The following is a 15,043-nucleotide window of genomic DNA, read 5'->3' on the forward strand; positions in this document are numbered from 1 at the left end:
TTGAAATCCTCACCCAGGTATTGAGGGATGAATACTCTTGGTGAGATGAAGAACCAAGCCCTTCTCACATTCACCTGTTATTTTCTCTTCCCTTGTTGATATGAAGCCAGGAAGTCCCCTTGTCATGTTAATACCACTTCTAGTGGGGTGATGGGAGGTAGGAAACTCACAGCAAGGGGCAGGCCTATAGGGGACCAGCAGCCAATCCAAGCTATGGATAAGGAAATAAAGGCCAGGAGTCTGTCCAGAGTTAGCAATAGAAAACCTTATCATTTGATTTTCAAGCTAGAACTCTTGTGTGTGAATGAGGGGCGTGAGTATTAATTAAGTCAGGACAACAGCTACTACCTGGGACTGTTCTGGTTAAGCTGGAAGGTATAGTTACCTTAGTAAAGAGTCACAAAGGTAACAGAGGTAAGTTCACGTGTCAAGAATCTTGTTCCGAAACATAGGAGACTCTGGCCATTGGTGTCTAAATGCTGTAGCAATGACTTGGAAAATGGAGGTGGTCTTTTTGTATTTGCAGCTAATGAGGACACATCCAGTAGTGGGGTGGGTAACCTGAACCCATAGGTGGATGGAAGATGGAATATTTTAGTTAAGAAGGTAGTCCCTGGAGCCATATTACTTGGTTCAGCTGCTTTTTACCAGCTAAGTGATATTGAGTAAGATGATTGGTTTCTTGGTGCTTCAATTATCCGTTCGTAAAATGGGATATCCCTAACTACTTGGTAGGATAATTGTGAGTTGCAAATGAGAAAAACTTGTAAAGCACTTAGACTAGTGCCTAGCTCATAGTAAGGGTTCAAAGTATACTATTAGTTTTATCATTATTGTTATCAATAAAACAATGGACTCACAATTAGAAGCTAAGATATGAGTACAGGTCTTGATACTTACAAAGTCTGTAACTGTAAAAGTCATGTAACTGTGTGGGATGTTCACAGTACTTACCTCAAACAGTTGTTGCAAAGAAAATATGAGAGTCTATGTATGAAGGTGCTTTTAAAAAATATATATATATTACTTACTGTTACGATTAATTGACAAGTGGTAATAGCAATCTATTAGTGAGGAAGACAGACTCTGAACTTCAGCTCTGCTTAAATTACAATAAATATGCCTTCCCTTTTCAAAGATTGTTATTTCCATTTTAGTCTCACCATGTTTCCATGAGGTGAACAGATATCACCCCCATGTCTCAGAAACTGAGACTCTGAAAACTTATGTGACTTGGTCATGATTGATCTGTGGCAGAACTGGTCTTAGGAAAAGGTCTTCTGGCTCTGAGTTCAGTGTACTTTCCACAACTCCATGCTGCCAAGCTAAATATTTAGAATTATATGAATGTTTTATTCTAAATTCTCCAGTTAAATTTGCCTGGGTTTGTAGACATTACCTGGGCTTCCCAGGTAGCGCTAGTGGTAAAGAATCCACCTGCCATAAGAGATACGGGTTCGATCCCTGGATTGGGAAGATCCCCTGGCAACCCACTGCAGTATTCTTGCCTGGAAAATCCAATGAACAGAGAAGCCTGGAGGGCTATAGTCCACAGGGTCACACAGAGTTGGACAGGACTGAAGCAATTTAGCATGCCTGCACACACATAGACATTACCTACCTCCGATAAAATATCAATGTTTATATCTGTCATTTTTGCACGTATAAATTTCACAATAGTGTATTTCTAACTTCTGGAATTTCAACTACTTCAAAAGTCACCATGGTTTTGTGGTATGATAGTCTCATAATTTCTCAGTGATATTAATAATTCATGATTATCATTACAAGGAAAAGTATTTACATTCATTTTACATTTTTCCTATGTGATTTAAATCAGGTGGTCTCTAAAACTTTGTAACTTGCTTTATTTATATTCAAACCCTAACCTTTCCTCAGGCTTTTAAAAATTTAGGGTAAATAGCCAATTATAAAACCTTAGGAGAAAATATATCTAGTCATAAATATAAATATAGTCAGGATAAGGAAAGATTTTTTAAAGATGTTACCAAAAGCTGAATCAAAGTAAAAAATGGAATAAATTTTACTACGTTAAAATGAAAAAAATCGGCATGAAAAAGACACCAGTGACAAATTTAAAAAAATGTTAAAGGTTTAAGAAGGTAAGAGAATAGAAGAATATATTTGAAATGTAAATAACCAAAACTGAATAGTAACCATATTGTGTGAAGCATTAATAAATGAGAAAAAGTCATACTGGGTAAAAGGTATGATCCAAAAACTCATTAAAGAGATGTCACAAAAGACCAAAAAAGACACAAAATATACTTATTTCGTTAGTAATGGGAAATGCAAAGAAAACAGTAATATTAAGCAGCCCTGATTGGTAAAAATTGGAAATTTGTTAATACTAAGCATTGGTTAGAATGTGGGAAAATGCTCCTACACTCTTCTATAGAGTGTAAATTGGTGTGACCACTTTAAAGTAACTTCAGTCTAGTAAAGTTGAAGATTCAGCATCCAGCAATTCTACCTTTAGTGTTTTCCACTTCTAGAGAACTTCACAAGCATTATATGCAAAGGCTTAAGTGCAGGAATATCTACTGCATTATTTCTAGTCATAGTAAAAAATAGGAAACAACCTAATTGCCCTCATTCTCTTGTTAGAGTAGGGAAAAAAACAATCATGATATATTCTTCCTACAGAAGGCTATACTGCAGTTAAGCACATGGACAAGATCCACTTGTAGTAATACAGATAAGTTGTAAAAAAAAATTCTAAATGTAAAAAGCAGGATATAAAAGGTTGGTGTTGTGTATTTAGTCACTTTAAGCCATGTCCAGCTCTTTTGTGACCCCATGGACTATAGCTCACCAGGCTCCCCTGTCCATGGGATTTCCCAGGCAAGAATACTGGAGTGGGATGCCCATTTCCTTCTCCAGGGATCTTCCTGACCCAGGGATACGACCTACGCTTCCTGCATTGCAGGCAGATTCTTTACCATTGAACCGCCAAAGAATCCCATATAAAAGGCTATTTATAGCTAAAATTCTGTAAAACTTAAAGATGCACAAATAATAGTAATCATTGCTATGGATACCTGTATATGAAGTATAAGAACACAGTCATGGAAGAAAAGAACACTCTCTAACTTCAGGGTATTGGTCACTTCTGGCGAAGGGGGAAAGAAGGGTCTTTAACTCTGACATATCATTTAAAACTTGTTTAAAGCAAAGTTAAGAATATACTATAATAAAAAGAGGAATAGCTCTGGTCTAGAATTTTTAAGTTCAGTGGTGCCTCTGAGTGACACCTTGACATTTCACATGTTCCTTGAACTTTCTAGGGGACAATATTAGGTCAGGGTCTGCTTCAAATGAAGCAGAGGAATGCTTCATTCAAAGAAAATCTTAAAACCCTTCTCAATGTGTAAAACAAATCAAAACTGCTCAGGCAGAACCGGAGGGCAGAGCCAGGGTGGAGACCAACACTCTTGTTCCCACGTCCCATCACCACCACTCCCTCCGCAGAGCCCAGGAATTGACAGAGATCAGTTTGCAGACCCCTAAAACAGGGGACCTCTCAGGCAGGTTCTCCCTTTGACTGCCTGTGGCTCTGTGTATTTCTTAATAAACAGCCTGCATGAGGTAGAGCCTGTTTCACTGAGGAGTCCCTGCCACATATATGGGCCCAGCAGGAAACCATCTGGGGAACAGAAGAATACTTTTCACTGTGAATAACTATCTCTTAACCTGGCTGCTCCACAAATTTGAAGTTTGAGAGAAAGATTTCTTTCCATATTTTTTTTAAATTAATTCATTATCATTTTGCTGCTTATATTGCTTCCTTGGGGCTTCCTTGGTTGCTCAAACTTCTGCAGTGTGGGAGACCCAGTTCAATCCCTGGGTTGAGAAGATCCCCTGAAGAAAGGAATGACTACCCACTAGTATTCTTGTCTGGAGAATTCCATGGACAGAGGAGCCTGGTTCAGGCTACAATCCATAGGGTCTCAGAGTCAGATACAACTGAGTGACTAGCACACACACACACACACACACACCCCACTTCCTTACCTCCCTAAACTTAAGCCTTCACCATTCTTTGTCCTGATCTGCTCCTTTGCTTCCTTCTTTCTTAGCCTTTATCCTTTTGTTTTTCCTTCATCTCCTCCTAGAGCAAGTTATTGGACTCCTGAAAGTGCTTGACACTCAATCTCCCAAATGAAGGTTCTAAACCCATTGCTTCTACATTCCCATCACTCACTTTTTCCTTTACTCCCTGTATCCATTTCTTGATTGGAATCAATCGAAAAGGATTGACAACCACTTCCTAATTAAGAAATTCAAAGGATTCTCCTCAATCTTTGAAATTCTTTTCTTAGTCATTGATATTGGGCTGAAGAGTCAGTGGCTCCTTGGTTATTCATCTCCTCAGTCAGTTCAGTTCAGTCGCTTACTCGTGTCCGACTCTTTGGGACCCCATGAATCGCAGCACGCCAGGCCTCCCTGTCCATCACCAACTCCCAGAGTTCACTCAGACTCACGTCCATTGAGTCAGTGATGCCATCCAGCCATCTCATCCTCTGTTGTCCCCTTCTCCTCCTGCCCTCAATCCCTCCCAGCATCAGAGTCTTTTCCAATGAGTCAACTCTTCGAATGAGGTGGCCAAAGTACTAGGGTTTCAGCTTTAGTATCATTCCTTCCAAAGAAATCCCAGGGCTGATCTCCTTCAGAATGGACTGGTTGGATCTCCTTGCAGTCCAAGGGACTCTTCAAGAGTCTTCTCCAACACCACAGTTCAAAAGTATCAATTCTTCAGCACTCAGCTTTCTTCACAGTCCAACTCTCACATCCATACATGACCACAGGAAAAACCATAGCCTTGACTAGACAGACCTTTGTTGGCAAAGTAATGTCTCTGCTTTTGAATATGCTATCTAGGTTGGTCATAACTTTTTTTCCAAGGAGTAAGCGTCTTTTAATTTCATGGCTGCAGTCACCATCTGCAGTGATTTTGGAGCCCCCAAAAATAAAGTCTGACACTGTTTCCCCATCTATTTGCCATGAAGTGATGGGACCAGATGCCATGATCTTCGTTTTCTGAATGTTGAGCTTTAAGCCAGCTTTTTCATTCTCCTCTTTCACTTTCATCAAGAGGCTTTTTAGTTCCTCTTCACTTTCTGCCATAAGGGTGGTATCATCTGCATATCTGAGGTTATTGATATTTCTCCTGGCAATCTTGATTTCAGCTTGTGCTTCTTCTGGCCCAGCGTTTCTCATGATGTACTCTGCAGATGCAAAAACACAGGTTCACTTTTGATTTTCTATTTTTTGTTGTTTTCAGTTGATCAGTTATGTCTGAATCTTTTGTGACCTCATGGATGGTAGTCCTCCAGACTCCTCTGTCCATGGGGTTTTCCAGGCAGGAATACTGAAGTGGGTTGCCATTTCCTTCTCCAGGGAATCTTCCTGACCTAGGGACTGAACCCACATCTGCATTGCAGGCAGATTCTTTACTGCTGAACCACCAGGGAAGCCCCTTACTATTTTTGCTTCTCTGTTTATTGAGTTTCAGGTAAGTAACAAATAATTGAGCAAAGCATATCCCAAATGCAGTGCTAAGAAACTGTTTTGAAAAATTATTGCTTATCTGAAGTTCCCATTAAACTGGGTGTATTTTTACTTGCTAAATCTGCAGTCTTGTACAGGGAAGAACACCTCCTTCTTATACCACACTTCTCCTTAGTTTTCTGTGGCCCTGACCCTCATTCTGCTTGTCTCGTGATTGCTCACTCATTGTCCTTTCCCATGATAGTACCACCTCTTCCCATCCCAGGGTCTGTTCTTGATTTTCTTCTCTTTCCTATAGTACTTACTCCTTCAAAGGTCCTGCCTATACTTGACAACTCCTTTCCTCTATGCTGATGATTTTGAACCGTTTCTCCTTGGCCCACCTGTCCCCAAGCATGTATTTCCAAGTGTGTCACAGACACCTCAGACTCAGGGAACCAAGACTTCAATTAGTCCTGAGCTTTCCTGACTCCTCTTACCTCTGCCAAGTCAGCTTCTCTTCAATCATTTTTTATTCATCCATACTCCTAAGTGCAAAAATATGGGTTCCTTCTGTTCTTTTTTATCATTATTTTTGCCTCTCTATTTTACCTGCAAGCTCTGCTGCTCCTCCTTGCCATGTGCCTGGCTTATTCTCAGTAAATATTGTTGAATGGATGAATGTCTCCTGGGTCTGTTTCTTTCTTTCCATTCTGTGATAAACACCTTCATTCACATTGTTGTTACCTTGTGCTCATTCTGGCAACCGTGGCCTGATAATGGTTTCCCTTCATCCAGGCCAATACTTAGGGCCCTTCAAACCAATCTACCTGAGACATCTTTTTGGGGGGGAATTACTTCAATTTATTTTTTGAGTAGGTAATGCATTCATGTGGCTCACATTCAAAAGGTACAAAAGGGTATGTTGAAATCTTAAAGTTAATGATACTTAAAGTTATTCAGTATCATCTCTTATGCCAATCTGAGTTTTTAGTTGATAGTATTTATTAAAATTTTTGTTGTTGCTGAGGTAGAGTTGCCCATCTGATTTTGAGCTAGTTGAGACATAGATACAGCAATGAGAAAGATGGAGATCAAAAGCTAGGTAAAATAATGAGGCTCAGTTTGTAAGCTGGCTTGCTCATCTTTAGCCCCAGAATTAGAAAGACTTATCAAACCAGCCGCAGATCCAGCTGGACAGAAAGCCTTCCCTATGTTTGGGAGGAGCTAGGGGCATCCACTTTGAGCAAACAGGCTGATTTCAACATGGAGAGAGAGGAGGCTGAGATGCACACTCTCAATTTCTTTTCTCCAACTTAGATTGGTCACTCTCTGTGTCCTGGGGAGGATGAGTGAACTGTGATGAAATGAGGGCCAGGAGTATTCAGTTCTGTATGGCGCTCCCCAGCTGATGTGCTAATGGATTACAGCTGCTCCACAGGCTTTAAATCCCTTCATCCTTGGGCTGAGAATGGTCAGAGTCCCAGTCTCATCCTTTTAGCCCTGAATTGTCTTACCAGGACCCTAATTTCCCCACAGTTTCCTCCACTGACCAAATATAATCACTTTCTGTGTGTATGTAATGATGGCAAAAATCCTGGATGCACTGCACTAAGCAGCAGTCACTCTGTATCTATAGATAAAAGCCAGGGCGAAGAGAGTCATCCTTCCCTAAGTAAATACAGAAAAGCCTTCTCCAAGCCACCACCCTTCCTGCCACCAAGTTCTAATCCCTGGTCTCCCCAGAGGCAACTGATTGTGTATATATATATATATATATATATATATATATAGAACATGGTAACAATGGTGGTTTAGTCACTAAGTTTGACTCTTGTGACCCTATGGACTATATAGCCCAATAGGCTCCTGTGTCTGTGGAATTTTCCAGGCAAGAATACTAGAGTGGGTTGCCATTTTCTTCTCTGGGGGATCTTTCTGACCCAGGGATCGAACCCAGGTCTCCTGCATTGCCCATGAATTCTTTACCATCTGAGTCACCAGGGAAGCCCCATATATAACATATATGATAATATAGATACAATTTACAATAGTATGTGTATGCACACACACACACATATATATAATATGCAGGTAAATATTCTACACTTCCTCCTTTTCCACATAAATCTTGGAACAGGCCAAATACTTTAACAGACTACCCCCAAATCTCAATGTGAGGTGGAGTGAAAGTCATTCAATCATGTCCAACTCTGTGCAATCCCATGGACTATACAGTCTATGGAATTCTCCAGGCCAGAATACTGGAGTGAGTAGCCTTTCCCTTTTCCAGGGGATCTTTCCAACCCAGGGATTGAATACAGGTCTCCCACACTGCAGGTGGATTCTTTACTAGCTGAGCCACAAGGAAGCCCAAGAATACTGGAGTGGGTAGCCTATCCCTTCTCCAATGGATCTTCCCAACCCATAAATCAAACCCAGTGTCCCCTGCATTGCAGGCGGATTCTTTACCAACTGAGCTATCAGGGAAGCCCAAATCTCAACAACTTAGTACACTGAAGTTTATTTATTGCTTGTGTTCAAGTCCACTGTGGCCTTTGCAGTCTTTTCCAGAGGCCAGTAATCATTTCCAGCTTCCTTTAATCTAGTGGCTCTGCCACTCCCTAGTATTTGGGACCTCTGCCAGATGTTCTCTGGGAACCAACAATGGCAGAAAGACAGAGAACATAGGAGATCTAGGGGATTTTATAGACCAGGGTTGGAAAGGTCTCTAAAGACAGAGAACATAGGACATCTAGGGGATTTTAGAGACCAGGGTTACTTATATTACTGTTATCCATATTCAACTGGTCAGACCTTTGTCATATGTCACACGTGATGACAAGTAAATGTAGTCTAGGTATCAGTCCAGAACAGAAAAGAAAAGAAGTGTGGTGAGAACATAGCAAGTTTTATTACACATGCCAGATGGACTGTTTTACACCTTGCTGTTTTAGCTTCACAACAAATTTTAGAAAGCAGCCATATCAGTTCCTAGACAGTTTCCTCAGCCTTTCTAACAGTTGCATAGTATTCAGTTTTACAGATTGTAGTTGACTCTTGAACAACACAGGTTTGAACTGTGTGGGTCCACTTATGTGCAGATTTTTTTCAATAGCAAATACCACAGTCCTACATGATCCACAGTTGGTGGAATCTGCAGAGGCAGAATCATAGATAAGTAGGAGTTGCAGAAAGAGAAGAATCTCGTATATAGAGGGACAACTGTGAGTTATACCCAGATTTTCGAGCATGGGGAGTCGGCACTCCCCTACCCTGATCAAGGCTCAGCTGTATACTGTGATTTTTTAACCAGTCTGTGGCTCAGCCATCCTCAATGTTTTCTTTTTTTCCCATTCATCCATCTGCAATGAATACTCTTGTCCTTATGTCATTCCACACATTTGCAAGCATATCTGTGGGATAAATTCTCAAATTAGGTGTTGCTGAATCAAACAGTATGGATATTTGACATTTTGATAGCTGTCGCTAAATTACCCTACTAAAAAGTTATACAAATTTATACTCTCAATAGCCATTTTATTGTTTAATCTTGCTGGGTAAAACATTTCTACTTTTCTCTGTGTTTGAATGAATATTTCTGTGCCTCGTGCTTCCAATCCTCAATCCATTGTGTCAATAGTTTCTTTCATTTCAATTCAAGAACAGTGACAATTTCTTGAGAAACAATCAGTGTTGGGTACCACGTAGACCCCTTTACATCTCTTATTACATCTAATCATAAAAAGCAAGTCTAGGAGGTAGGCAAATTACAAATGAGGAAACTGAGGCTCAGAGAGATTAAGTAGACAAAGCTCATCTAATTTGTAGGTGGTATATTTTCATTATATATTCTGAAGTTATTCATCTTTTACCCCCTCTGGTACTTCTCACACCAAAGCATAACCTAGGGCAGAGGAAAGGAAACGCTCATTCTTATGTTGTCTAGAGCTGCCTTCCCTAAGCAAGCCAAGATTTCTTTGAAGTCTTCTATATATATTAAAAATGCATGCAAGTTTTGATTTTCACTTTTAAGTATATCTGCATGCTTAAAATATTCAAAATATTTCAAACTACTTGCTCTTAAGTATAACTGAAACTTCAGGAAGCCGCCAGTTTCCCCTGTGGCTTGGTGAACCCTGGCCCAGTGCTCCCAGGGCAGACAAGGGAGCATGGTTTTGTATGTTGGTGCCCCATGGAGAGGCTTCTATTCATCCTTCAAAACCCAGCTCATGTGCTGCCTCAAGATCAAGGCTCCCTGCAGGGTCAGCAAGCCCAGAGTGCTATCTGTCTTCTAAAGAACTCTGGATTGCAGCAGAGAAGGGGCTCACTAGATTTCTAATGAACAAATCATTGCAGATAAGCAAACACATTATTGTGTTAACTACTTTTATTTTTCCAAAGGAGTCGGGAATTGCCAAAATAATGAAGCCTATTTCTGAGTGCCAACCTCTCTTAAACACTCCTAAATCTTGGTTTAAGCAGTTGTGTTAGCCCGGTTCTCAACTGAAAAGCACACGTTTAGTTTGCCCCTGCATACATACTCTGTTCCCAGTGATATCCCTGTCACATTGATTGACACCGGGCATGCCTTTCATTTCTTCTCCTGTCTCTGGAAAAAGGGCATAATTGCATCTGCCAGCTACCACGCAGGAATGCTGTCAGAGTTGATGAAACAATGTTTTTAAAAGGCCTCTTTGGAAGGAATATGCCACATAAATCACAGTCCCCCATTAAAGTGGTTATTTTAGTGCTTATTTAGTTAGTAGTTGCATAGAACACATACTTTTTCCCAGGTAATTCATATTGAGTCACTGGATACCTTAATACTTAAGCCCAAACAGAATTTTGTATCTATAACCTTCTGATGACCTTGAGAGTTGAACTTGGTAGCTTTCCTTTCTACTCTTGGAAGTTTTCAAGTTGATTATCTCTCTGAATGTATGTCTGGGCCATTCCTAGCCAAACACTAGTGCATATTTGAGATAATAGATAAAACTACTGCACCCTTGTAGTAGTTGGACATATTGGTATTTTTATGTCTCATACTATCTGATGTTTTAAGAATTGAATCCCAATATTTTAAAATCTCAGTTTTCATGACGCAGTCATAATTCTACCATCTGAGTGGCAGGTCTGTTGCTCCAAATTAATCATTCCTTATGTAGGGCGATAAACCATCTAAAAACTGAATGGTCTGAAGTTTTAAATTCTAGTACCTGTCTGTAAATATACTGTCCCATAGTTACTGGCCACAGAAAAATAAAAATTTCAGTCCCTCCGTTCCAGTAGTCTCCAGTTCAATTGCTCAATAGATCATATGACCCATGGCTACTCTATTGGGCAGGACAGTAACAGAATACTTCCACCATGACACAAAGTTCTGTTGGATGGTAGGGTCTCTAAAACTTGTATTTTAAGAAAAGTGTATTTAGCTTTCTGTCCTTCCATTACACACCTCTCTTAGATTTTTTCCCCCCTCATACTATAATGAAAACTTTTAATTGTTTGGGCTTTTAAACCAGTCTCACCTCCAAGGCCATGATTTGAACACAAAGTCTGAAGAAGATGGCATGTGGAACCGCCATCTGGAGGCTGGTGCAGTGGCAGATCCAGCCATTTCTGAGAAATTATCTGGGTTTGGAGATACTCCCAGAACTCTGATTTAGCAGTTCCTAAGCTTATAGCAAGTCTGAAAGGAACACAAATCTGTTTTGTATATACAAATAAATCCTCGTACTCTGCATGCCATTCTCAGCCTGCCAGTTTCATCTGGCTGCTCCAGAAAATATAATTCAATAGCACATTAGTTAACCTGCATGCAGGGAATGGGGCACTCTGATTATTGAAATGTTCTGGTTGAGTGATTAACCTTATTTTTGCAGAAAAACTGCAGAGGCGAGGGATTTTCTGCCCAAGATGTTGTGCCACTGTAATCCTCTCTTCCAGATGATCACAGATCACAGCTATATGGCTTCACTCCTCCAGAACACAGAAATACATCTCTTTGCAAAAGCCTTCAAATATGCAATTGATAGACTCTTGAAGAGGCCTCAAAAATAGATCAATAATGGTGTTTTAGATAATCTTAGAAAAAAAGAGTAAACTTAGAAGGAGAAGTAATCTCTTTGCCCAAATGTTGCACGCTGTAACACTTAAGAGTTCCTGACAATGGGGCAGTTTCTTCAAATCATATAACTTTACCATATCAATTCAGATATTTCCTTTTCTTTAGTAATGAATTCTTAAAAGTGCTTGCTAGATGTTAGGCAATGCTGCAAGAGCTTTACAAGTATTAATTCACTTAATTTTTCCAACCACCTTAGAAATTAGGTATAAAATTATTGTATTCATCTTAAAGATGAAGAAACATGAGAGGCACAAGAAAGCTATGGATGGGCCAAGCTGATCTACCCGAATACTCACTGGTCCAAGAGGTTGTGGCATCAGTGAGAGAATAACTAGGTTTATAAGTGGGCACCCAACTGAGTTACATGGCTCCTACTTCCCCAGCCTACCCCTTCCCGAATATTAGATGGGTAGAGTCAAGGAGCCAGTGTGGGGAAGGGAGAAGAGGGACTCTGGCAATGCTCAATTAGGCCCAAAGTAAATAGTGGAGTTAAGAAAAGCTTTTCTTAATTTTTACTTAAGTAATTCATACCTGTGATATGTAAGGTTTTTAGGGATATATATATATATATAAAATTAATTCCCTGGTGGCTCAGATGGTAAAGAATCTGCTTGCAATGTGGGAGACCTGGGTTTGATCCGTAGGTGGGAAAGATCCCCTGGAGAAGGGAACAGCAACCAGTGTTCTTGCCTGGAGAATTCCATGAGTAGAGGAGCCTGGTAGACTACAGTCCATGGGGTCGCAAGAATCAGACACAATTGAGTGGCTAACATTTTCACTTTTTCATAATTCACTCTATTTTACTAGATTTGACTTTCAAAGGCAATTAATTTTTTTCCCAATTGAGAAAAATGTATCGAGCAATAAGCTAGCCCTGGGAGGGTGAAAGCAACACGGAATTGACCAAAGCATCACTGTGATCCTTGATGGGTCCCCAGTCTAGTGGAAGAGACAGTCAAACAGAAACTGATAAATTATGTTATGAAATATATGCTACAAGGGAGGGTATAGAATGCTGAAAGAGCACAGAAGAAAGTACAGTCGGTTTTAACTGCGGAAATCAGCATGCTTCAGAGAGAAGTAGTTTTTGAGAATCAGCTTCAGAATGAGCAAGAATTCGGGCAAAAAAGTATAGAAAGTGTAGTTGTAAGACCTGTACGTCTGAAAGGTTTTGATGAGTGTTGTAATGGTAAGAAGGCCTTAGTGGAGAAATAATGAATGGCAGTGTGTGTGTGTGTGTGTGTGTGTGTGTGTGCGTATGAGAGCGAAAGACAGAGTGTGAGAGAAGTAGAGAAGAGGATGAATCTAAGGAAGCTTTTAAAGATTAAATTAGTTTTCATTTTCAGACTACTCAGCACAGAGCATGTATTGGATTCAAGAATTTCTACATCTCATTTCATCATACTTCACACTAAGGAATTTTTGCCAAGTTTATTTTACCATTTAAGTAAAAGCCAATAAACAAACACTAGAAAAATCCTGTTTCTCTTTCAAATGTGTTTTTCCAGAGTCTGGAAAATATTTTGAACTTTGGAATAGGATAAAGTAGGGAAAACTAAGACTAAATTTCTAAAAATGTTTTTATTTGGGAAAATTTTAAATAAATCCTGTCAGAAGCTAAAATGTTTGAACGCTACCAATCCCCTCAACCAGAAAAAAATAAAATAGAATAAAAGCTTTTAAAATATGAAGAATGAATAGCTAATCAAAATAAAAGCAAAAAATTTTCTTTGCCTAGAAAGGTTTCATTCAGATTTTATGTTGTTCATATTAGCTACAGAATGGAACATAAGTTTTACATTTAATATATTACTTTATAAGTTATACTCAATCATAAATTTCTAAGTTTGCATTTTCTCTTATTTTTATCTCTACTAATTTAATAGCATGTTGATATGTCTCATACAACTTTAGCAAAGACAACTGTAACTTTTTTTAAATTTATTTTTATTAGCCCAAAAGAGCATCTTCCTAACTACATATTTGTCTTTTTTGGCAGATGACATTTGATCCAGAAATCTTCTTCAATGTTTTACTGCCGCCAATTATATTTCATGCTGGATATAGTCTAAAGAAGGTAAATATACATTGATTGTTTTCTTCTTTTATCATTAAGTAGAGAATCTTGCCAGCACTAATGAAAAAAAAAAAAGCATCATTTTATTTTACGTGTTTACCTATTTGGTAAAAATACCATTATCTTAGATTATGTGATGCAGATTCAAATCTGACATGCTTAGAATTCTAAACTGGCTCTGTCCAGTATACTGATTGATAGTCACGTGCAGCTATTTAGCCCTTGAAACTTGACTAGTCTGAATGAAGATGCACTTTAAGTATACAATATGCACTGGATTTTGCAGGCTCGGTATAAAAAAAGAATGTAAAATATTTCTACAATGTTTTATATTTATTTCATGTAGAAATGATAATTTTTGAATACATTATATTATAAATGTTCATTTTACTTTTTAAAAACTTAATATGACTACTAGAAAAGTACATATGTCATTTTATTTTTTTACATATGTCATTTTAAATGACATATATGGTTTACATTATATTTCTATTGGGCAATATTATTCTAGATGATTATAACCAGAGTTTGCTTTTAATTAACATTGAGTTTATAGAAAGTTGAGTCTTGCATTTTTTGCATCTGCAAAACATGACTTATGTGTAGCCTCAACATGTACATTTCCTAAATTAGTAATTCACACCAACGTCTACATGCTAGCCTCCCCAGGGCCAAAGATCAAGGCTCCAGTCTGAATGAGTTTTGAGATGCAGAGTTAATGTGGTTGCTTTCCTGCTGCCCACTCCTAACTCCAGAGATTCCTAGGGCTCTCCTCCCTTTGGCCTGTGGGCTTCAGCAGCCTTTACTTGTTCAGTACAGACTTGATTTTCTTGTGTACTTTGGGCTCCCTCTTGCTGTCAGTTCTGGCTACTTAGCTACCATTTACAGAACTGGAAGGGAGTTTTTCCAAGCAAGCGTTTGAAAAGATTTAGAAAGCTGGATTTATTCCGCTCATCCTTCTTCATCCAAGCCCCAAGACTAAGCATCATTTTGTGTGATTCATTAAAATAAACTGTTGTAGGTGATTAAGGTTTGGTTTCATCACTTTCAGAAAAACAGTAAATCAGAGATCCAATAAAAGTCAAACGGCAACTTAAATCTTTTAGAACAGTATATTTAAAGTGCTAAAGGGGTTTCAGTGACAACAAAACTTCTTAAAAACTCTGTCTTCCTTTAATCATTCCAGAGTCCTGCCTGACCATTGCCCCAATCCCTTCCTCCTCTCTCAGGGCCAGCCAGTTCTGGCCTGTCACTTTCCAGATGTATTTTTTCCCTATTTGTTGGCAACCTCTGTCCTTTACAGTGTAAATCAGTTAAGTTATCTT

The 15,043-nt window shown here is 39.1% G+C and overlaps 1 protein-coding gene across 2 annotated transcripts in view; it reads left to right on the forward strand.

The window, feature by feature from the left end:
* The window catches only part of SLC9A9 (solute carrier family 9 member A9), a 665,191-nt gene that overhangs the window by 41,828 nt on the left and 608,320 nt on the right, over nucleotides 1-15,043 (forward strand). For both annotated transcript variants that reach the window (XM_027544122.1, XM_027544133.1), the window contains exon 3: nucleotides 13,641-13,718. In XM_027544122.1, coding sequence (XP_027399923.1) covers nucleotides 13,641-13,718 — 78 coding nt within the window. The remainder of the gene's footprint in view (nucleotides 1-13,640; nucleotides 13,719-15,043) is intronic.

The sequence above is a fragment of the Bos indicus x Bos taurus genome, chromosome 1, assembly GCF_003369695.1.
Source record: "Bos indicus x Bos taurus breed Angus x Brahman F1 hybrid chromosome 1, Bos_hybrid_MaternalHap_v2.0, whole genome shotgun sequence".
NCBI lineage: Eukaryota > Metazoa > Chordata > Mammalia > Artiodactyla > Bovidae > Bos > Bos indicus x Bos taurus.